This window comes from Ursus americanus, chromosome 6 (genome assembly GCF_024610735.1).
Source record: "Ursus americanus isolate L20-20 chromosome 6, mUrsAme1.1.p, whole genome shotgun sequence".
NCBI lineage: Eukaryota > Metazoa > Chordata > Mammalia > Carnivora > Ursidae > Ursus > Ursus americanus.
The window spans coordinates 34,240,048-34,263,247 of NC_142132.1; the positions used below are offsets into that span (position 1 = coordinate 34,240,048).

Genomic DNA, 23,200 nt, shown 5'->3' on the forward strand with positions numbered 1-23,200 from the left:
TGTGGTATTTAAAGCTGCATTATGAATTTTTCTTCGGTATCTCCAAAGATACTATTAATAGAAACAGTATTATTCAGTGGCAGTCTAAAAGGTAGGGAAAACATTAATTAGCTGAACTTTATTTCACTTATCAGGGCAGGAAAACAAGTGACACTTAAAATTTTTGGTTTGCGTTTTGGCTTCACTCAATCTCTACCTTTGGACATTACATTATTATGTATTCCCTTCCTGCTGAGTAATTAGTGAAGTCAAGAGCAAGAGCTGGAAAGAACATTACAAGAAAAAGTTCACAGAGGAGCAAATTTTGGAAAATGTAATGCTGATATTCAATGATAATTCTATTAGCTAAATGTCTCTAAACAAAGCTGAAATTCTATATTCTGGGGCTAGAGATGAAGATAATATGCAATGATTCTATTTCTGAAGTTAACTATCATAGGATGAATAAGATGAAAAATTATACAACCAAAGTAGCCCAAGGGTAAAGAATACGACCTTTTTAAGTTCCTGCCCCAAATGTGCTGGTGGTCAGAGATTAAAGAAGAAAAGGCTGCTTGAAAACAGTAGTCTCTGGCATCCCCAACTTACAGTGCTGTTCTTAAAGATGCTAGACTACTGTATTTTTAGGTTTCATTATCTGGAAATGTATGTAAACACTTCTTACTTTACTCCACTAACTACAAATAATTACCTGCATTGTTGGACCTGAGGATAAGTTAGTAAGGATGAAAGAAGAGTCATAATGCTATTTGTTGAAGCTGTAAGATCATCTAGTTCCAGAAGAGCATCCCATAATGTATTTATAATGAAGGGTACCTATAAGATCAGTTATTAAGAAAACAGTTATTTATTTTACACAAAATATGCACAAGCCATACCAGATTGTAGCCACTACTGATTCAAAAATATATACAATCTCCACGTCCTTGGACAGTACCAGTTTTGAGCAAAATTGAAGAGACATTATTTGCCTTTAGTAATTCTCTACCCCTCTTTAAATGCCACTCAACTCTACTTTGGGACTTTCGTTTCTAACCAGGCTCATAATGGGAGGGAGAATTCAGGAATTAAGACAGCCAATACTCCACTTTATGCCAATACTCTATTTTATGTAAAAAAACAAACTCTGAAAACAATATAGTATACACACACAAGACATGACCAGCTGCGTAAACTAACATTAACATATTTAAAACAATACTAATCGTCATAAAAACACAAATTTAGTTTTTGAGATTTTAAGTAAATACTGCTTGCTGTACTTCCAAATATACATGTTCTGGTTTTGATAATACAAAACAAAGTCATATCTTAAAAGAGGCCATTCAAAAAATGAGATCAGATTAAATAAACCTAAAGTCAAAACCAAAATCAAAACAAAAAATCCCATACGTCTAAAAACCAGGAGTGAAATAAAGAAGAAATGGTTGCTTTCTTCCCCAAGAAGTTCCCTATGAATATTCTGTATATGAAAGGGAAGTAGATTAGTAGACAAAATTCACTCCTCCACAGATAATATATAATTGAAATTGCACACAACAGAGCCCTATCTGTCATAAGAAAAATGGAGGATGGGGTGCCTGGCTGGCTTAGTTGGGTAGAGCATGCAACTCTCAATCTCAGGGCTGTAAGTTTGAGCCCCACGTTGGGTGTAGAGATTACTTAAAAATAAAATCTTAAAAAAAATAAAATAAAAAAGGAGGATGAAGGAGAAAAAAGTACTTAATGTTTTTCCTAATACTTTAAACCCTGAATGTAAACAAGCTCTATAGAAGAAAATGCAAAAATATCAAATTTACCTTCTGTGTCTGAAGATACACAAGGCTTTCTACCACAGGTACTAATGATGCTGCAGCAACAGCTCTGACATCATCATCCAGGTCCTGAAGTCCTTCAATTATTCTAGTTAAAACTTTAGGCAATAAAGTATTAATTACGTCCTGTAAAACAGTACATCAAAATAGATTAATTTTCTGTAATTTAATTATTGTGCTTAAACATTTTTTATTAAATTTACCATATGAAAGCATAAATCCTAATCATTTTTTAAAGTTAATTTAAGTAATCTCTACACCCAGTGTGGGGCTCGAACTCACAATCCTGAGATCACAAGTCACACACTCTTCTGAGCCAGCCAGATGCCCCATAAATCCCAATCTTTATTAAAAAGGAATCACATAGGGGAGACTGGTTGGCTCAGTCAGTTAAGCATCTGCCTTTGGCTCAGGTCATGATCTCAGGGTCCCGGGATTGAGCCCTGCATCAGGATCCCTGCTCAGCAGGGAGTCTGCTTCTCCTTCTGTCTTTCCCCACCACTCGTGCTTGCTTGCTTTTCTTCAAAAAAGAAAAAAAAAAAAAAGGAATCATATAAACAAAAAAGAAAAATAACAATAACAGAAGCCTATATGTAACTAATCCCATTTGAAAAAGACTACAACAGTATCAAGTACCTTATTATTCAGTGGGGCTTAAAACATCAAAACATGTTTTCAAGGTAAGACTGTGCACTCCCTATGTGAACACACACACACACACACACACACACATCCACTGGTGCTGGAACCTCAACTTCTATTTCTTATTCTACACCAATGACAACCAAAAGGGGTATGCGAGAAAAAGGCAGGAAAAGCCATCCCTTCCTGCTTCTCCTAACTCCAATCTAATCTTCTTTCAATTTCCCCAAAAGAGCTAGCCCACAGGGCTATTCCTAGGATCACACACTAGCAATCTCCCTGGGAATTGGTCTTGCTATGAAACAGAAACAGGTTTTCAAACCTAACAAACCATCTTTTGATTTGTACTTAAACTCTTATTAGCTCTATCTAGCTCTATGACATTACCTCAAGAAGGCAAATCTTGAAATACTGGCTTATCTGTAATACTAAGAATCTAGAGCCATTTCATATGATTAATGAAAATAAACTAAGAGAGGAAAAAAACTATCCCATACATGCTTCAAAAACTGAAGTGTTTACCTGACGAACTGCCAAAGCATACTTTATTCCCAGCAGACCACCATGCCTAACTTCCCATTGTTCTTGTGTAAGTAACTTAAGCAGCACATCCACAGTCTTATGAACTCCTGTTTCATTCATGTGTTTTAACACCACACCTAATGTCTGAGCACAAGTTTCACGAACTGGTGCCACAACCTACGAATGAGAAAGGAAGAAAACTCATATTTACAGAAAATCTATTCTGTTGAATTTGAAATTTGATTGGGCAAAGCCTCCTTTAGGTGATACTTACTTCATCAGAAACAAAGTCTCCAAATCTGTCTAATGCAAAAACACAAAGGAGTCTAATAACTAAGTCTTCCAACCACTCTTGATGCTGCTGAATCATCTGTTAAAACAATCATTTTTTAATTAACAAATCAAGATCATACTTCATATTAGGGATTGAGGAAACATTAGGTCCAAAATCAAAACTAAAATATTGGGACAGACTATTTTAGCTATAGGAACAATAAACAAAATATAGCATACTCCCAATTACTACCTTTACTATTAACCACATCATGTCTGTTGATTAATTAGGTTCAAATATACTATACCAAAATCTTTAAAATTCAAGAATTCTATTATGTTACTTGCACTCCAAGAGAAATTAAGAAACTACTCAAAGTTGCTCTGATTTCAATCATATCTGTCACGTATCTATTATCTATCCTATTGCCAGTGTCTCATGCTACACCAATCATATTGCTTAATGACCTCCAAACTATCTTCTTATTCCTCTATTTTCTAATCCATTATATCCTGCTCAAATACTCTTGCTTCTACATATTCCTCCACTCAGTGTTTCTGAATATATCTTTCCCATGAACTCAATCTTTCTCTGTTTATAAACAGACTTCTTTCTAAACTTTCTACTTTTTCCCTCATATTCACCTTTCCATATTTCTTATTATTTATCTATTATACCTATGTCATGGCCCAAACTCTAACTTCCCTGTCTTGGGGAAAAAAAGCCAATTACTGAAATTTGGTAGTAACTGGTCCTTCATTACATTTACCTCTTCTAAAGTGCTATCTCCCATTTTACCACCACTTTTTCCATGAGCTTTAAGGATTTCCCTAAGTCCAGTGCCTGCACCATGTCGAACCTAAAAACAACAAGAAGCAAATGTCAGAGGCTAAATGCTTAAGAAAATGAGTTTAACTTTTCTTCAATATGAAAAAGGGATATTAAATTTTTAAGAAATCAGAAGAAACTAAAGTGACACTTCAAAAGAATATATTTTTCTTCTGCTATCCAAGAAAAATTACATATATTAATTTCACAATTTGGTTATGTCAAATTTTTCTAAAATGAAGCTAAGAAAACAATTACTCTAAAATCCTTCTGAGATATTAATCTATTTGGCTATCACTTCCCTACCCTTTATCTGCATTCAGCATTATCCTCAGCCAGAGAAGAAAGAATGCTGTTTTAAGTCCAACATCAATATTTTAGAAACATACACATTAAAACTAAGTTCCAAAGCTACCAGGGTAAATGTGAAAGGAAAATTATTCAACTCTCATGACTAATGCTTCACTGTCACCCCATGGCCTTCTGAAGCGTCATATGGAAGGGAGGAAATGGGCCACTGACACTGCACCCACTTATTCAAGACCCAATTTAAGACTTGAATAACTTTAAACAGAAGTATATCAAGGAGCAGAAACACTACAAGGTATTCCAAAGCAGTGCTTTTTAAATTACCCAGAAACCAACCAAGGTAGGAAAGAATGCTTTGAGACCACCAACCCTCAACTTCAACCAGAGGAACTTCACTTTCATCTCTTTTACATATTGGGATCTGATCAAGATTTTCTTTGAAGAAATATTTCTGAGACTAAAAAGCTGGTTTGGAAACTACTGCTCCTAACCAAAACTGTCCACTTAAAAAGGAAGTTTTTACTATTTGGGAGAGATATACAAGTCCTTATACTATAGCAAAAAAATGAAAAGAAAGGAACAGCTCACTAAAGAAATATTACCAAAATGCATATGAAAGGTAAAAATCAGTCTCAAGTTTTCTACTTAGAAGGTGATTGATATGAAGTGCCAGGTCAGTGTTTCTGAGAGGTACACAGGGAAGAATAGGGACCCTAACAAAACAGACTGTGCTTGACATGACTCCCTTCATTAGTAAAAGGAAAAAAAAAAAAAAAAAAAAGAGGTAAAGCTGAGAAAAGTGGAATGAAGAAATCTTACCTCCCAGGAGGGATTAAAAAGGTCATTGCAAAGTTCTTCGCAAAAGCTTTCTAAAGGCCATTCGTTTGTCTGAATAAGAAAAACAGAATTACTACTAATTCAAAAGGTCTGTTTTATGCTAACAATTTAAGTAATTTAATAAAGTGCAGATCAAGTAATAATAGGCTTTAAAATTTTAAATAATTAAAATTTTTACTAATGAAGTAAAGATACTTAAAATTTCTCAATGGATTATTAAATATTATCTACTGACACATTAGTATGAAAAAATTATAAACAATTTCAAAAGACACCTTAGGGCATTTCAATAATACCTCTTCAATTAAGGAAGAACTGTCTGGAATATTATCAATTAAGACTTTGGAATCATTTGCAGACTGATTAATAACAACATTTGTTATTTTTCGTCTCTTTTCTTCTGGTTCCCCATCAGTGCTATCATTGCTGAAAAATAAAAGGCACCATTTAAAAAAGTGAATAAGGAATAATGTGAACCACAATAAATGTAAGAGAATCCATCATTTGAACAAACGTTTTGCCATATGCTACTTATACGGTTTGCTTAAAATTTCATGTATCAAGTAAGATTAACCACTTAAAACATTTTGAGTAAAATATATTCTCCTACCCTCACTGATGAATGTAAAATAGGTCCATGGATTCTTGCTTTCAAACTGAATCTCAAATCTAACAAGTCTTTTTTACTTACTCTCAACAACCTGCTCTTCTCCTTTTTATTTTAAACTGTCTTGGTCTAACAACCTAAATCTGGCCCAGCATAACTTTACTAGGCTTTTGGACCCTGGAGGAAACTAATATATTGAGTAACATACTATAATCCTACTAGCTCTTGAAAAACATAGAGATAATTGACCAATGAAAAATGTGTCCAGAAAATCTGAGGAATGTTATTTTAGGACTAAAACAAAAATATTAAGGCTAGCCTAATAGTAAAACATTACAAAAGAGAAGGCAAATAAAACTATTCAGTATTAAAAGAAAGGACAATTATCACAGTTAAGGTATATACAGCATTATTCTCTAGAAATATCCCTCCATCTTAATGATTTATTTGGCCAACCATTTCTTCTAAAGGTGATGAAAGAAATCTGACCCTCCTTAATATCATTCTTAATTATTATTCCCCTAATTCACTCCCAATTATTCCTCCCCTAATTCTCTCCAATCTAACCACACTGGTTGGTCACCGTACTGTCCTTGAATTTGTTAGGCATGTTTCTCCATCCAGGCATTTGCCCTGTTGTTTCCTCTACTTGGAATGTCTTTTCCAAATATTCATAGGACTAGCATCCTCACTTCTTTCTGATCTTTAATGAAAAGTCACTTCTGTGAATCCCTCCCTGACCATCCTATCTAAAATTTCAAACTCCCCACAAAACATTTCACGTGTTCCTTGTTTTATCTTTGTCTTTCCTAACCCTTATCATTAACATGATATATAAATATATATACACTATATTTACTTATTTATCTTCTTTTTTAAAAAAATTTTATTTTGGGGGCACCTGGGTGGCTCATTCGGTTAAGCATCTGCCTTTAGCTCAGGTACCCCCCCATCGCGCTCCCTGCTCAGCGGGGAGCCTGCTTCTCCCTCTCACTCTGCCTCCCCTTCCCACCCCTCATGCTCTCTCTCTCTCTCAAATAAATAAATAAAATCTTTAAAAAAAAGAAAGATTCTATTTTTAAGTAATCTCTACACCTACCGTGGGACTTGAACTTACAACGCTGAGATGGAGAGTTGCATGCTCTACTGACTGACTCAGCCAGGTGCCCCTCTTCCTCACTTATTTTTCCCTCTAGAATATAAGCTCCATGAAGGCAGAATTCTTATCTTTTTTTTTATTCCACTGCATCCTGAGGGCCTAAAACAGTACCTAGCACTTAGAAGGTAGTCAGCAAATATTTGTGGAATGAATGAATCATAAACTGTGAAAAATACGGTTGATTATTTCAATATTCAAATATTTGGGTAAACATGCTTATATGACTAAAGCCAAAAGAAACTGATTAGATTACTACATATCATCCTAGTAAGTTGTTCGCTTAAAAAACCCTGTAGTTTAAGAAAGCCTAATAGAAATTTTCATAATAAAAAAACCCACCAAAAAAACAACCTAACAAGTAAAAATTTATACCAAGTAGATGTTCATTATTTATTCCACCTTTGTGCCTAGTCTTTAAATAAATGCCGTGGACACTTACTTTTTTAGCTTTATATGAATGGAAAAAAAACAAAAGGTTCTGTCGCCCGCAAAAAAAACTTTTAAGTTCTCATGCGTTTAATTTATCCTTTACTCAAATACTTCTAGACCACCACTAAAGATCCTAATTCAACACAGCAAAGTGTGGCATGAAAATCTGTATTTTAATACATCCCTCAAAGTGTTTCTGAAGAAGGTTGTTTTGAATAACTCTAAGAAATGCTGTTTCAAACCATACACAAAATACCACTTTTATTATTTCATTAAGAAAATGAGGACAGTGATTTTGTCCAGAGTTTTTCTTACAACAAGATTAGGTAAACAAACCTGCATTATTACCTACTAGACCCCAGGCTGGAAGGCAGAAGACGTAACACTGGGACAATTCTATACTCATTCTTAACTTGTGGCCCTTAGATCATCTCTCTGACCTCACTGTCTACCCTCACTTCTGTCTACTCATCCTAGACACATTGCCTTTCTGTTTCTTGAATAGTCTATGATTAAGGCATTTACACTTGTTCTCTCTACCTAGAATGCACTTCCCTTGGAAGATCTTCAGCCTCCATCCAAAGGTCGAAACTAGTACGGAAAAAATCTGCATATGTAAATTATTCCGGGAAGCCGTCCTGGTCCCTAGTAATAGTAAATAATCTCTGACAATTGAGCAAGACAATCCAAATGATATTCCACAGCCAAAGACAATGTCAGCAAATATTTTTAAAAATCAAGCAGACACAGATTTAAGCTACAAAGCAGCATTATTTTAAATGAATAAGCAAAAAAAGATTACTACCTCTTCTCATTAGTTTCCACTGCATCCCTGGATCTCTGTTTTGCAAATAACTTGGCCATTCTTTTAGCTTTGTTCTTTTGTCTATTGCTCATTCCTGCTCGAAATTCTGAGTCAATCAATTCAGCTGCCTGGAGAGTCTAAAAGAATAAAAGAATACTGTTTTAACTTCTGAAGTTAAAATAAATACCCATAGTCTTAGCCTCAGAAGAGGATTATGTCTATATATAAATTTCACTATATCCATATTGACCACATTTTGACAGTATCATGCTATTCTGTTGTATGGCTCTACCATAATTTCACTCTCTTCTTCCTTTTTCCCTATTCTTCCAATTCCCGAAAGATGCTTGTGTTTTAACTTTTATTGTCACAGATGTGGCACAAATATATGATCATAACCCACAAAATAACCACAGTAATAAAGGAGATGCAGTATATAGATACAGTTGAATATAAAATGAAATCTTTCCATTTGCAATAACATGGACGGATCTAGAGAGGTTAATGCTAAGCAAAATAAGTCAGAGAAAGACAAATACTGTATGATTTCACTCATATGTGGAATTTAAAGAACAAACAAACGAACAAAGAAAAAAAAAAAGAGACAAACCAAAAAACAGACTCTTAATCATAGAGAACAAACTGATGGTTACCAAAGGGGAGGGGGATGGAAGTATGGGTAAAATAGGTGAAGGAGATTAAAAGTACACTTATCTTGATCTTGATGAGCTCTGAGTAACGTACAGAACTGCTGAATCAATATACTGTACACCCAAAACTAATGTAACACTGTATGTTAACTATACCGGATTTAAAATAAAAACAAAACAAAAATAATAAATAACCATAATACCACCCAAAAGTTATAATAGAGAACATCAATAAAAGAAACTAATAATCGGGGCGCCTGGGTGGCACAGCGGTTAAGTGTCTGCCTTCGGCTCAGGGCGTGATCCCGGCGTTATGGGATCGAGTCCCACATCAGGCTCCTTCGCTATGAGCCTGCTTCTTCCTCTCCCACTCCCCCTGCTTGTGTTCCCTCTCTCGCTGGCTGTCTCTATCTCTGTCAAATAAATAAATAAAATCTTTTAAAAAAAAAAAAGAAACTAATAATCATCTGCTGAAAATACTAAAAATTACAGCCATAAGTGATCCAGCATTCTATAGTTAACTTAGCCCATATTGCTCCTCCCCTCTTAAGCAATCACTGTCTACTGTTTTTTGCTTTTATGTTTTTTGGGGTTTTTTAAAAGATTTACATATTTACTTAAGAGACAGAACGTGTGTGCGTGCATGCATGTGCACAGGAAGGAGCAGGAGAGGGAGAGAGAAACTCTGCAGACTGCTTGCTGAGCTCGGAGCCCAATTTCAGGCTCAATCTCACGATCCTGAGATCATGACTTGAGCAGAAACCAAGAATCAGACACTCAACTGACTGCGTCACCCGGGGCCCTGTCTACTATTTTTGCTGTCTTTTCCATTCATGACATCATAAAGGCTGTGAGGTAGAAATGCTTTGAACTCAAGCCTAAAAATCCTTTCTGCTCTCAAGTGATTTAAGATTCAACTGATATTCACACTTTGACAACCAATCAGGGTCACTCATATGGACTGGCATAAATACATGCAGTGATGAACCTAAGACAATAAGTAACATTAAGCAACTCCTACCACAGGTCCATGACATATAAGGCCAACCCAACTTGGATCCTGCAAACCTCAAACTGGCTGTTGCACATCCCATGTACAACTATTCTGTCTATAGCCCATTTTCTCTAATATACCTGGCCCATCTTTTTTCTTATATCATACACAATTACCACACTGTGATCACATTACTACATTTTTATCTTCCTTTATTCTATTTTCTTCTTTACTTTTTATTTACACCTTATGCTTCCCTTCGTACCCCATTTCTTTCTGTTCCTTCCTGATGTCATTATATCTCCTGCCTCTTTATACTCTTCCTTTTTTCCTCTGGAATTTGCCAATTATTTTCTTGTCTGCAAAAGTTTTTCATTAACACATACTCCCTTAACCCTAAATAATAGTTTGCAAATTCTGATACTTTAGAGAACAACTAGTATAAAGGCAAAGGAAAAGGCCAAAAGAAAGAGAACATAAGTGTTTCAAGACTACAAAGCAGGAATTCTTAACAAGGACCAGGAAGCCGTAAAAGATACCGCCGGGACAAGAGGAAAGAATACTAAATCCCTTGAATGGTAATATTTCACCTGCATGTGAATTTTTCTGAGCAGAGAGCCACAGTTTTTACTGGAGCTTAAATAGTTGGGACATTAAAAAAAAAAAAAAAAAAGGCAGTAGCAGCACATAGGCATCCAACAGGAATTGGTAGAGAAAACGGAGAAATACAGCCAATACAACAAAAGAGCATGAAGCTATCAAAAAAATATATAATCAATCTGTATATACTGATATATTCAGCTATATGAAATGGGAAAAGGTAAATATGGCTTAAAAGGACACAAATACTCGTGTATATATGTACAAGTAATTTATAAAGGGTTGCCTGTGGGGTATGGGGACATAGGCGTCCATCAATTATTGAAAACTTCTTTTACTTCATATTGTATACCTTTTTGTACTGTTTGAAAGTGTTCTTGTTATCATGTCGGTTATCTTCTCAAATAAAAGAGTAAGTCATAGCTCTAAAGATTTTTAGGAGCATCATACTAGCTAGCCCTTACTATCTTCCACTCTCTCAAGCATTTACTATTTTTTTCTCACTAAAGAACAGAAGGAAAAAGCAACTAAGATCCCTCAACAGCAGTGACTCCTAAAAGGTCTCCCACAGCTTTTATCCAACAGTCAATTCAGAATCTACAACATAGGTTGAACTACGGTCTCTTAAGAATCTGTTGTTAGAAATCCATTTAAGAAGACACTAATTATGGTGGCACAAGCGGCAATGAGCAGAATTAAGAACAGCATTTTTTAAATTGCAATTACATGGTAAAATGAGGCAAAACCTTCGTATTATTACTTGCAATCAAACAACCAAAGATTTTACCTACAGGTTGTTTGTTTACAAGGGCTGCTGAAGTCGGGGTATAATCCAAATCTTCATCATTGAAGAGTTCTTCAGTACTCATTCCAATGGCTTCTCCCATATTAAGACCAAGTTTCTTCTGTAATAGTTTCCGTTGGCGTGCTATCCTCTCCTTAGGATCCACTTCACCTTTAAACAGAAAAGAAATACATTTCCTCCAAATCAGGTAAGAAGTTTTCTAATAAATGAAGACCAAACTTGATTAAAAATTTTAGCTATTAAAATTACAATAAAACCATACTCACAATCTCTGTGAGTCATAACTATGATTAAAAAATAGTGTTCTACCTAACAAAACACTCTAGGACTTTTCATTGAGATTCCCCCATTGCCCTACTGTTAATGATCACATATATGTAAAATGAGATCCATTCCTATGGAAATAAACCAATTTTATTTATTTATTTTTTAAGTAGGCTCCACGCCCAGTGTGACTTTATTTCCTTTGTGTGAGTGAACTGAAATCATGCCTTCAATCAAAACAACCTAGGGTTTTCACTTCCCCAAAATGGGAACTCGAAGCTGAGGACCTACATGTCAACTCCATGGGTAGTTTATGCATTCTCATTCAGCAGGTCATAATCTGCATGTTCTTAATTTAATACACCACCTACGGGCCCCCCAACACAGCAAGGATGTGGAGAAACCGGAAACCTTGTGCACTGCTGGTGTGAATGTAAAATGGTATACCCACTATGGAAAACAGTATGGCAGTTCCTAAAAAAATTAAAAATAGAAATACAATGTGATCCAGTATTTCCTCTTCTGGGTATATAACCAAAGAATTAAAGGCAAAAATTCAAACAGATATTTGTATACCCATGTTCATAGCAGCATTATTTACAATAACCAAAAACCAGAAGCAACCCAAGTATCTACTGATGGATGAATAAACAAAATGTGGTATAAACACACATTGGAATATTATTCAGCCTTAAAAAAAGAAGGAAATTCTGACACATACTATGCCATAGATGAACGCTGAGGAGATTACAATAAGTGAAACAAGCCAATCACAAAAGGACAAATACTGTTATGACAAATACTGTTATAACAAGTACCTAGAGTAGTAGTCAAATTCAAAAAGACAGAAAGTAGAATGGTGGTTGCCAGGGGCTAGAGGGAGGGAGGAATGGGAATTGTTTAATGGGTACAGTAATCCCCATTCATCCATGGTTTCACGTGATATGGTCTCAGTTACCCACAGTCAACAGTAGTCCAGAGGCAGATGATTCTGCTTTCGACATATTGTCAGAAGGTCAACAGTAGCCTAACGCAACATCACAATGCCTATGTCATTCACCTTACTTCATCTCATCACCTAGCATTTTATTATCTCACATCACAAGAAGGGTCAGTACATTACAATAAGATATTTCGAGAGAGATTTACATAATTTTTATTAAAGTATATTGTTAAAATAGTTCTATTTTATTATTCATTATTATTGTCAATTTCTTACTGTCCCTAGCTTATAAACTTTATCATGGCTCTGTATGTACAGGAAAAAACAGTATATATATGGTTTGGTACTACTACCTACACTTTCAGGCTTGAAATATATCCTTTGTGGATAAAGTTTCAGTTTTGCAACATGAAAAGAGTCCTGCAGATTGGCTCACAACAATGTAAATGTACTTAATATTACCAAACTGTACACTTAAAAAATAGTTAAAATGTAAATTTTATGTTATATACACTCTACCACAATTAAAAAAACTGATACATCCAGTAATAAAAACTATTTAGGGAAACAAAAGAAGTATTGATATATATTACAGGGTGGATAAACCTTGGAAACACACCACTAAGAAGCCAACCACAAAAGATCACATATTAGATGTGGGAACTGTCCAGAATAGGCAGAGACAGAAAGATGCTTAGGGCCTGGAAGGGAACAGAAGAAGTAGGGCATAGGAGGTTCACAGCTAAAGGATATAGGGTTTCTTATTGAGATAAGGAAAATACTCTAAAATTGACTGCATATATCTGTGAATGTATTAAACACCAATGAACTGTACACTTTAAAAAAGGGTGAATTGTATGGTATGTGAATTATATCTCAATAAAGCTATTTTAAAAAAAAATTAAGACTGCTCTACCTGGAGGGAAAAACACTAGGCATCCAAAACTGAAAACTGCCAGATCACAACTCCATGACACATACACAGAACCCAAAATCAGTCCTCTCATTCCAGGGAAAGTCCTATAGGGGAAAATAACCTATACAACTGCAAAGGAAAATCAGACTAGCACCTATACTAATCATGTATGTGTCCCTCATTATGAGGAAACACACACAGATAGACAGATATGTAAAGAAAATCTAATTAGAGAATTTTAAATGAGCACTAATCAGCGTACTGAGACTTAAGAGCATTAAAATATGAGTTGCTCAAAATTGGGGTTCCCGAGGAGTTAAGATGGCGGAGGAGTAGGAGACACCGTTTTCAGCCGGTCCTCCGAGTCGAGCTGGATAGGTACCAGACCAGCCTAAACAACCACGGAACCAGCCTGAGACGCAGGAAGACGCATCTGGATCTCTACAAATGAACATCTCCAGCGCTGAGTATTGAGGTACAAGCGGGGAGCCATGAAACTGTGCACAGATATCGGAAGATAAACGGAAGGGGGAGGGAGCCGCCGCGTTTGGGCACCGGGAAGCGGTAGCCACTTGCACGGGAGAGCGGGCGGGCTCGTGGTCGGCACTCGCAAAACAGCAGACTGAGACCGTGAGCTGGGTGCGCGCGCCACCAGGCATCTCGCGGAACCCCGGAATCCCGGTGCGCTCACTGGATCCAGACTGACACCGGGAGATCCGGGAGCGCGCGCGGGGCGGCTGGCGGCATTAGAAACACAAAGGACAGAGACGCGCCGGCCCTGGAAGTGAGGGCTGGGACGCCGGGTGTGGGGCGCACATCCCGGGACGCTGCAGGGTTGAGCAGCACCAACAGTAACAGAGTTAAAGTGGCCAGAACATTAGTAGAGAACGGGCCGCAATCCCTCTGTTCTGTGACAGAGGCTGAAATTTGGCCGCTGCTGCTCTGACTCTCAGAAGAGGCACAGCAAACCGCCAGGGAAAGCCGCCAGAGAACAAAAGCCTGGAAATACCGGCTCAGGGAGTGCCCATCCCCATCCCCCCTCGCAGGGGACGCCGAGACTCTACCCAAACATGGCTGCCTGAGTATCGGCGCGGCAGGCCCCTCCCCCAGAACACAGAAGGCAGGCTGAAAAATCAAGAAGCCCACAACCCGGGCGCCTGGGTGGCGCAGTCATTGAGCGCCTGCCTTCGGCTTAGGGCGTGATCCCGGCGTTCCGGAAAGGAGTCCCTCATCGGGCTCCTCCGCTGGGAGCCTGCTTCTTCCTCTCCCACTCCCCTGCTTCTGTTCCCTCTCTCGCTGGTTGGCTGCCACATAAATAAATAAATAAAATCTTTAAAGAAGAAGCCCACATCCCTAAGATCCCTATAAAACAAGGGGCACGGCCTGGGACCCAGTCAATAATTTGGGCTCTGGAAACCCCGCAACCTCTCTTCATCAGAATGACAAGAAGGAGAAGCCCCCCCCCAGCAAAGAAAAGACAGTGAGTCTGTGGCCTCTGCCACAGAAATAATGGATATGGATGTAACCAAATTATCAGAAATGGAATTCAGAGTAACGATGGTCAAAATGATGAGTAGAATTGAAAAAACTATTAACGAAAAGGTTACTGAGAATATAGAATCCCTAAGGACAGAAATGAGAGCGAATCTGACAGAAATTAAAAATTCTATGAGCCAAATGCAGGCAAAACTAGAGGCTCTGACGGCCAGGGTCGCAGAAGCAGAGGAACGGGTTAGTGAATTGGAGGATGGGTTAATAGAGGAAAAAATGAAAATAGAAGATGGTCTTAAAAAAATCCACGCCCACGAATGTAGGTTACGGGAGATTACTGACTCAATGAAACGATCCAATGTTAGAATCATCGGCATCCCCGAGGGGGTGGAGAAAAACAGAGGTCTAGAAGAGATATTTGAACAAATTGTAGCTGAAAACTTCCCTAATCTAGCAAGGGAAACAAACATTCGTGTCCAAGAGGCAGAGAGGACCCCTCCCAAGCTCAACCATGACAAACCTACGCCACGTCACGTCATAGTGCATTTCGCAAATATTAGATGCAAGGATACAGTATTGAAAGCGGCCAGGGCAAAGAAATTTCTCACGTACCAAGGCAAAAGCATCAGAATTACGTCAGACCTGTCTACACAGACCTGGAATGAGAGAAAGGGTTGGGGGAGCATATTTAAAGCTCTTTCAGAGAAAAACATGCAGCCAAGGATCCTTTATCCAGCAAGGCTGTCATTCAGAATTGATGGAGAAATAAAGACATTTCAGAATCGCCAGTCACTAACCAATTTCGTAACCACGAAACCAACCCTACAGGAGATATTACGGGGGGTTCTATAAAAGTAAAAAGGCCCCAAGAGTGATACAGAACAGAAAGTCACAGCCAATACAAACAAAGACTTTACTGGCAACATGGCAACATTAAAATCATATCTCTCAGTAATCAGTCTTAATGTAAATGGTTTGAACCATCCCATAAAACGCCACAGGGTTGCAGATTGGATAAAAAGAAATGACCCATCCATTTGCTGTCTACAAGAGACTCATTTCAAACCCAAAGATGCATTCAGACTGAGAGTAAGGGGATGGAGTACCATCTTTCACGCAAATGGACCTCAAAAGAAAGCTGGGGTAGCAATTCTCATATCAGATAAATTGGATTTTAAACTACAGACTATAGTTAGAGATGCAGAAGGGCACTATATTATTCTTAAGGGAAGTATTCAACAAGTGGATATGACAATTATAAATATATATGCCCCCAACAGGGGAGTAGCAAGATACACAAGCCAACTCTTAACCAGAATAAAGAGACATATAAATAAAAATACATTAATAGTAGGGGACCTCAACACTCCACTATCAGAAATAGACAGAACACCCTGGCAAAAACTAAGCAAAGAATCAAAGGCTTTGAATGCCATACTCGACGAGTTGGACCTCATAGATATATATAGAACACTACACCCCAGAACCAAAGAATACTCATTCTATTCTAATGCCCATGGAACATTCTCAAGAATAGACCATGTTCTGGGACACAAAACAGGTCTCAACCGATACCAAAAGATTGAAATTATCCCCTGCATATTCTCAGACCACAACGCTCTGAAATTGGAACTCAACCACAAGGAAAAATTTGGAAGAAACTCAAACACTTGGAGACTAAGAACCATACTGCTCAGGAATGACTCGATAAACCAGGAAATCAAAAATCAAATTAAACAATTTATGGAGACCAATGAGAATGAAAATACAACAGTCCAAAACCTATGGGATACTGCAAAGGCAGTCCTAAGGGGGAAATACATAGCCAACCAAGCCTCACTCAAAAGAATAGAAAAATCTAAAATGCAGTTTTTATATTCTCACCTCAAGAAGCTGGAACAGCAACAGAGGGACAGGCCTAATCCACGCACGAGGAAGCAGTTGACCAAAATTAGAGCTGAAATCAATCAAGCAGAAACCAGAAGTACAGTAGAGCAGATCAACAGGACTAGAAGCTGGTTCTTTGAGAGAATCAATAAAATTGACAGACCCCTGGCAAGACTTATCCAAAAGAAAAGAGAAAGGACCCAGATTATTAAAATTATGAACGAAAAAGGAGAGGTCACGACGAGCACCATTGAAATTGGAAGGATTATTAGAAATTTTTATCAACAGCTATATGCCAATAAACTAAGCAATCTGGAAGAGATGGAATCCTTCCTGGAAACCTATAAACTACCAAGATTGAAACCGGAAGAAATTGATTCCTTAAACAGGCCAATTAATTATGAAGAAATTGAGTCAGTGATAAACAACCTTCCAAATAACAAAACTCCAGGCCCAGACGGTTTTCCTGGGGAATTCTACCAAACATTCAAAGAAGAAATAATACCTATTCTCCTAAAGCTATTTCAAAAAATAGAAACAGAAGGAAAGCTACCAAACTCATTCTATGAGGCCAATATTACCTTGATCCCCAAACCGGGCAAAGACCCCATCAAAAAGGAGAATTACAGACCGATTTCCCTAATGAATATGGACGCCAAAATCCTCAACAAGATACTTGCTAATAGAATCCAACAGTACATTAAAAGGATTATCCATCACGATCAAGTGGGATTCATACCTGGGATGCAAGCGTGGTTCAATATTCGCAAATCAATCAGCGTGATACATCATATCAACAAGAAAAGACTCAGGAACCATATGATCCTCTCAATTGATGCCGAAAAAGCATTTGACAAAATACAGCATCCTTTCCTGATTAAAACCCTTCAGACTGTAGGAATAGAAGGTACATTTCTCAATCTCATAAAAGCCATCTATGAAAAGCCTACTGCAAATATTATTCTCAATGGGGAAAAGCTGGAAGCCTTTCCCTTAAGATCAGGAACTCGACAAGGATGCCCACTCTCGCCACTATTATTCAACATAGTACTAGAAGTCCTTGCAACAGCAATCAGACGACAAAAAGGGATCAAAGGTATTCAAATTGGCAAAGAAGAAGTCAAAATGTCTCTCTTTGCAGATGACATGATACTCTATATGGAAAACCCAAAAGAAGCCACTCCCAAACTATTAGAAGTTATAGAGCAATTCAGTAACGTGGCAGGATACAAAATAAATGCTCAGAAATCAGTTGCATTTCTATACACGAATAACGAGACCGAAGAAAGAGAAATTAGGGAATCCATCCCATTTACAATAGCACCAAAAACCATACGTTACCTTGGAATTAACTTAACCAGAGACGTAAAGGACCTATATTCTAGAAACTATAAATCACTCTTAAAAGACATTGAGGAAGACATAAAAAGATGGAAAGATATTCCATGCTCATGGATCGGAAGAATTAACATAGTTAAAATGTCCATGCTACCCAGAGCAATCTACACTTTCAATGCTATCCCGATCAAAATACCGAGGACATTTTTCAAAGAACTGGAACAAACAGTCCTTAAATTTGTATGGAAACAGAAAAGGCCCCGAATCTCCAAGGAACTGTTGAAAAGGAAAAACAAAGCTGGGGGCATCACAATGCCAGATTTCGAGCTGTACTACAAAGCTGTGATCACAAAGACAGCATGGTACTGGCACAAAAACAGACACATAGACCAATGGAACAGAATAGAGAGCCCAGAAATGGACCCTCGGCTCTTTGGGCAACTAATATTTGATAAAGCAGGAAAGAACATCCGGTGGGAAAAAGACAGTCTCTTCAATAAATGGTGCTGGGAAAATTGGACAGCTACATGCAAGAGAATGAAACTTGACCACTATCTCACACCATACACAAAAATAAACTCCAAATGGATGAAAGACCTCGATGTGAGACAGGAATCCATCAAAATTCTAGAGGAGAACATAGGCAACAACCTCTACGACATCGGCCAAAGCAACCTTTTTCATGACACATCCCCAAAGGCAAGAGAAACAAAAGATAAAATGAATTTATGGGACTTCATCAAGATTAAAAGTTTCTGCACATCCAAGGAAACAGTCAGAAAAACTAAGAGGCAGCCCACGGAATGGGAGAATATATTTGCAAATGACACTACAGATAAAGGACTGGTATCCAAGATCTACAAAGAACTTCTCAAACTCAATACACGAGAAACAAATAAACAAATCAAAAAATGGGCAGAAGATATGAACAGACACTTTTCCAATGAAGACATACAAATGGCTAACAGACACATGAAAAAATGTTCAAAATCATTAGCCATCAAGGAAATTCAAATCAAAACCACACTGAGATACCACCTTACGCCAGTTAGAATGGCAAAAATAGACAAGGCAAGAAACAACAATTGTTGGAGAGGATGTGGAGAAAGGGGATCCCTCCTACATTGTTGGTGGGAATGCAAGTTGGTACAGCCACTCTGGAAAACAGTGTGGAGGTCCCTTAAAAAGTTAAAAATTGACCTACCCTATGATCCAGCCATTGCACTACTGGGTATTTACCCCAAAGATACAGACGTAGTGAAGAGAAGGGCCATATGCACCCCAATGTTCATAGCAGCAATGTCCACAATAGCTAAATTGTGGAAGGAGCCGAGATGCCCTTCAACAGATGACTGGATTAAGAAGTTGTGGTCCATATATACAATGGAATATTACTCAGCTATCAGAAAGAACGAGTTCTCAACATTTGCTACAACATGGACAGCACTGGAGTAGATAATGCTAAATGAAATAAGTCAAGCAGAGAAAGACAACTATCATATGATTTCTCTCATCTATGGAACATAAGAACTAGGATGATCGGTAGGGGAAGAAAGGGATAAAGAAAGGGGGGATAATCAGAAGGGGGAATGAAACATGAGAGACTATGGACTATGAGAAACAAACTGAGGACTTCAGAGGGGAGGGGGGTGGGGGAATGGGATAGACCGGTGATGGGTAGTAAGGAGGGCACGTATTGCATGGTGCACTGGGTGTTATACACAACTAATGAATCATCGAGCCTTACATCAGAAACCGGGGATGTACTGTATGGTGACTAACATAATATAATAAAAAATCATTTAAAAAAAAAAAAAAGAAACAATAAACAGATGGGACAAATACAAAAAAAAAAAAAAAGAAATACAAAGGGAGGGATACAAGACTAGCAACTCTCACTTTGGACGGCCAACTTCTTTCCCCATGTCAATGAAGAAGGGGCCGCTAGACAAATTTGTCATTTGCCCCATCAGAGTGAAGAAGATGAGTGACATATAAGTAAACAGAAAGGATGGGCTTTGAGATACTAAGATATTTAGAACCAGTTATTGTCTCTTTTTGATGAGTAGATACACAGAATGTCTTTAAGCAATTAGTAAAAATTTCACGAATAGATAAAAAAAAAAAAAAAACAAAATTGGGGTTCCCAATCCTGGTTATACATCAGTCACCCAAAGATTATTTTTTATTTTAAATACAAAGTCCTAGACTTCAAGCTGTATTACAATGTTATAATCATCAAGACAGTATGGTACTGGCACAGAAACAGACACATAGCTCAATGGAACAGAACAGAGAACCCAGAAATGGACTCTCAACTCTATGGTCAACTAATGTTCGACAAAGCAAGAAAGATACCCAATGGAAAAAAGACAGTCTCTTCAACAAATGGTGCTGGGGAAAACTGGAAAGCCACAGCAGAAGAATGAAAATGGACCATTTCCTTACACCATACACAAAAACAGACGCAAAATGGATGAAAGACCTCCATGTGAGACAGGAATTCATCAAAATCCTAGAGGAGAACACAGGCAGCAATCTCTTCAACCTCAGCTGCAGCCACTTCTTGCTAGACATCTCCAAAAGCAAAAGTAAAAATGCACTACTGGGACTTCGTCAGGATAAAAAGGTTCTGCACAGCAAAGGAAACAGTCAACAAAACTAAAATGCAACCTACAGAACGGGAGAAGACATTCACGAATGACATGTCAGGTAAAGGTCTAGTATCCAAGATCTATAAAGAACTTACCATACGCCAACACCCAAAAAAAACCAAAAAATCCAGTCAAGAAATGGGCAGAAGACATGAATAGACATTTCTCCAAACACATACAAACGGCCAACAGACATAAGAAAATATGCTCCACATCACTTAGCATCAGGGAAATACAAATCAAAACCATAACGAGATACTACCTCACAGCAGTCAGAATGCCTAAAATTAACAAGTCAGGAAACAAGAGATGTTGGTCAAGATGCAGAGAAAGGGGAACCCTCCTACACTGTTGGTGGGAATGAAAGCTGGTGCAGCCAGTCTGGAAAACAGTATGAAGGTTCCTCAAAAAGTTGAAAATAGAGCTACCCTACGACCCAGCAACTGCACTATACTGGGTATTTACCCCAAAGATACAAATGTAGTGATCCAAAGGGGCACCTGCACCCCACAGTTTATAGCAGCTATGTCCACAATAGCCAAACTATGGAAAGAGCCCAGATGTCCATCAACAGATGAATGGATAAAGAAGATGTGGTGTGCGTGTGTGTATATATAATGGAATATTATGCATATATATAATGGAATATTATGCAGCCATCAAAAATTGAAATCTTGCCATTTGCAACAACGTGATGGAACTAGAGGGCATTATACTAAGCAAAATAAGTCAATCAGAGAAAGATAATTATCATAGGATCTCACTGCTTGGTGGAATTTAAGAAGCAAGGCAGAGGATCATAGGGGAAGAGAGGGAAAAAATCAAACAAGACGAAACCAGAGAGGCAGACAAACCATAAGAGACTCTTAATCTCAGGAAACAAACTGAGGGTTGCTGGAGGGGAGGGGGGTGGGGGGATGGGGTGGCTGGGTGATGGATATTAGGGGAGGGTATGTGTTGTGGTGAGTACTGTGTATTATTTAAGACTGATGAATCACAGACCTGTACCCCCAAAACAAATAATACATTATATGTTAATAATAAAATAATATGGAAAGAGCCCAGATATCCATCAACAGATGGATGGATAAAGATGTGCTACGTCTGCAATGCAATACTACTCAGCCATCAAAGAGAATGAAATCTTGCCATTTGCAATGACATGGATGGAACTAGACGGTATTATGCTAAGTGATATAAGTCAGTCAGAGAAAGACAAATACCATATGATTTCACTCGTATGTGGAATTTAAGAAACAAAACAGATGAACACAGGGGAAGGAAAGGAAAAATAAGATAAAAACAGGGAGGGAGGCAAATCACAAGAGACTCTTAACTATAGGAAACAAACTGAGGGTTGCTGGAAGGGAGATGGGTGGGGGGATGGGTTAACTGGGTGATGGGCATTAAGGAGTGCACTTGATATAATGAGCACTGGGTGTTATATGTAACTGATGAATCACTAAATTCTACCCCTGAAACTAATAATACACTATATGTTAACTAAATTGAATTTAAATAAAAAATGAAAAAATTAAAATAAAGGGGCGCCTGGGTGGCACAGCGGTTAAGCGTCTGCCTTCAGCTCAGGGCATGATTCCAGCATTATGGGATCGAGCCCCACATCAGGCTCTTCCGCTATGAGCCTGCTTCTTCCTCTCCCACTCCCCCGCTTGTGTTCCCTCTCTTGCTAGCTGTCTCTATCTCTGTCAAATAAATAAATAAAATCTTTTAAAAAAGAAAAAGAAAAAATTAAAATAAAAACAAAATAAATACAATGTCCTAGAACTCTCCACAGATCTATTAAATCTGAATCTTGAGGCTAAGACCCAAAAATACACATATTTTTTTAAGTGACAATGGTTGGTGACACTGACTTTTACTCCTGGGTAAGGTCTAATGATCTCTGACAAGAGTACAATAGTAAAATTAGTAAACTTACTGTTTAGAGAGAACTTTTTCAAATCAGAAAGTTTTTTAAATGACTTCTACCCCCCTTATTAGAAAAACTATGTTTTTCTAGAACTTAACCAAATTCTCCTCTTAATTCTCTCCAAAAATAATTAAACTACAATTGATCCTTGTAAAACATGGGAATTAGGGACATCAACCCCCCCAAGCAGTTGAAAATCTGTGTATAACTTTGACCCCCCCTCAAAACTTTACCAGTAGCCTCCTGTTGATCAAAAGCTTTACCAATAACATAAACAGTCGATTAACATGTATTTGTACATGTACTGTATACAATATTCTTACAATAAACTAAGCTAGAGAAAACATTAAGAAAATCGTAAGGAAAACACATTTACAATACCATACTGTGTTTATCGAAAAAATTTGCATATAAGTAGACCTGCACATTTCAACGACCTATGTTGTTCTGAGGTTAACCAGAGATCTTTCAACAGAAACCATATTAAGCAAGAGTAAAT

General features: G+C 37.7%; 1 protein-coding gene across 1 annotated transcript in view; it reads right to left on the reverse strand.

The window, feature by feature from the left end:
- BTAF1 (B-TFIID TATA-box binding protein associated factor 1) overlaps window positions 1-23,200 on the reverse strand; it is a 116,347-nt gene that overhangs the window by 65,338 nt on the left and 27,809 nt on the right. The window contains exons 5-13 of the mRNA XM_045810056.2: window positions 11,262-11,425; window positions 8,227-8,363; window positions 5,523-5,652; window positions 5,209-5,277; window positions 4,022-4,111; window positions 3,253-3,348; window positions 2,979-3,155; window positions 1,800-1,940; window positions 692-816 (exon numbers count right to left, since the gene is read on the reverse strand). Coding sequence (XP_045666012.1) covers window positions 692-816; window positions 1,800-1,940; window positions 2,979-3,155; window positions 3,253-3,348; window positions 4,022-4,111; window positions 5,209-5,277; window positions 5,523-5,652; window positions 8,227-8,363; window positions 11,262-11,425 — 1,129 coding nt within the window. The remainder of the gene's footprint in view (window positions 1-691; window positions 817-1,799; window positions 1,941-2,978; window positions 3,156-3,252; window positions 3,349-4,021; window positions 4,112-5,208; window positions 5,278-5,522; window positions 5,653-8,226; window positions 8,364-11,261; window positions 11,426-23,200) is intronic.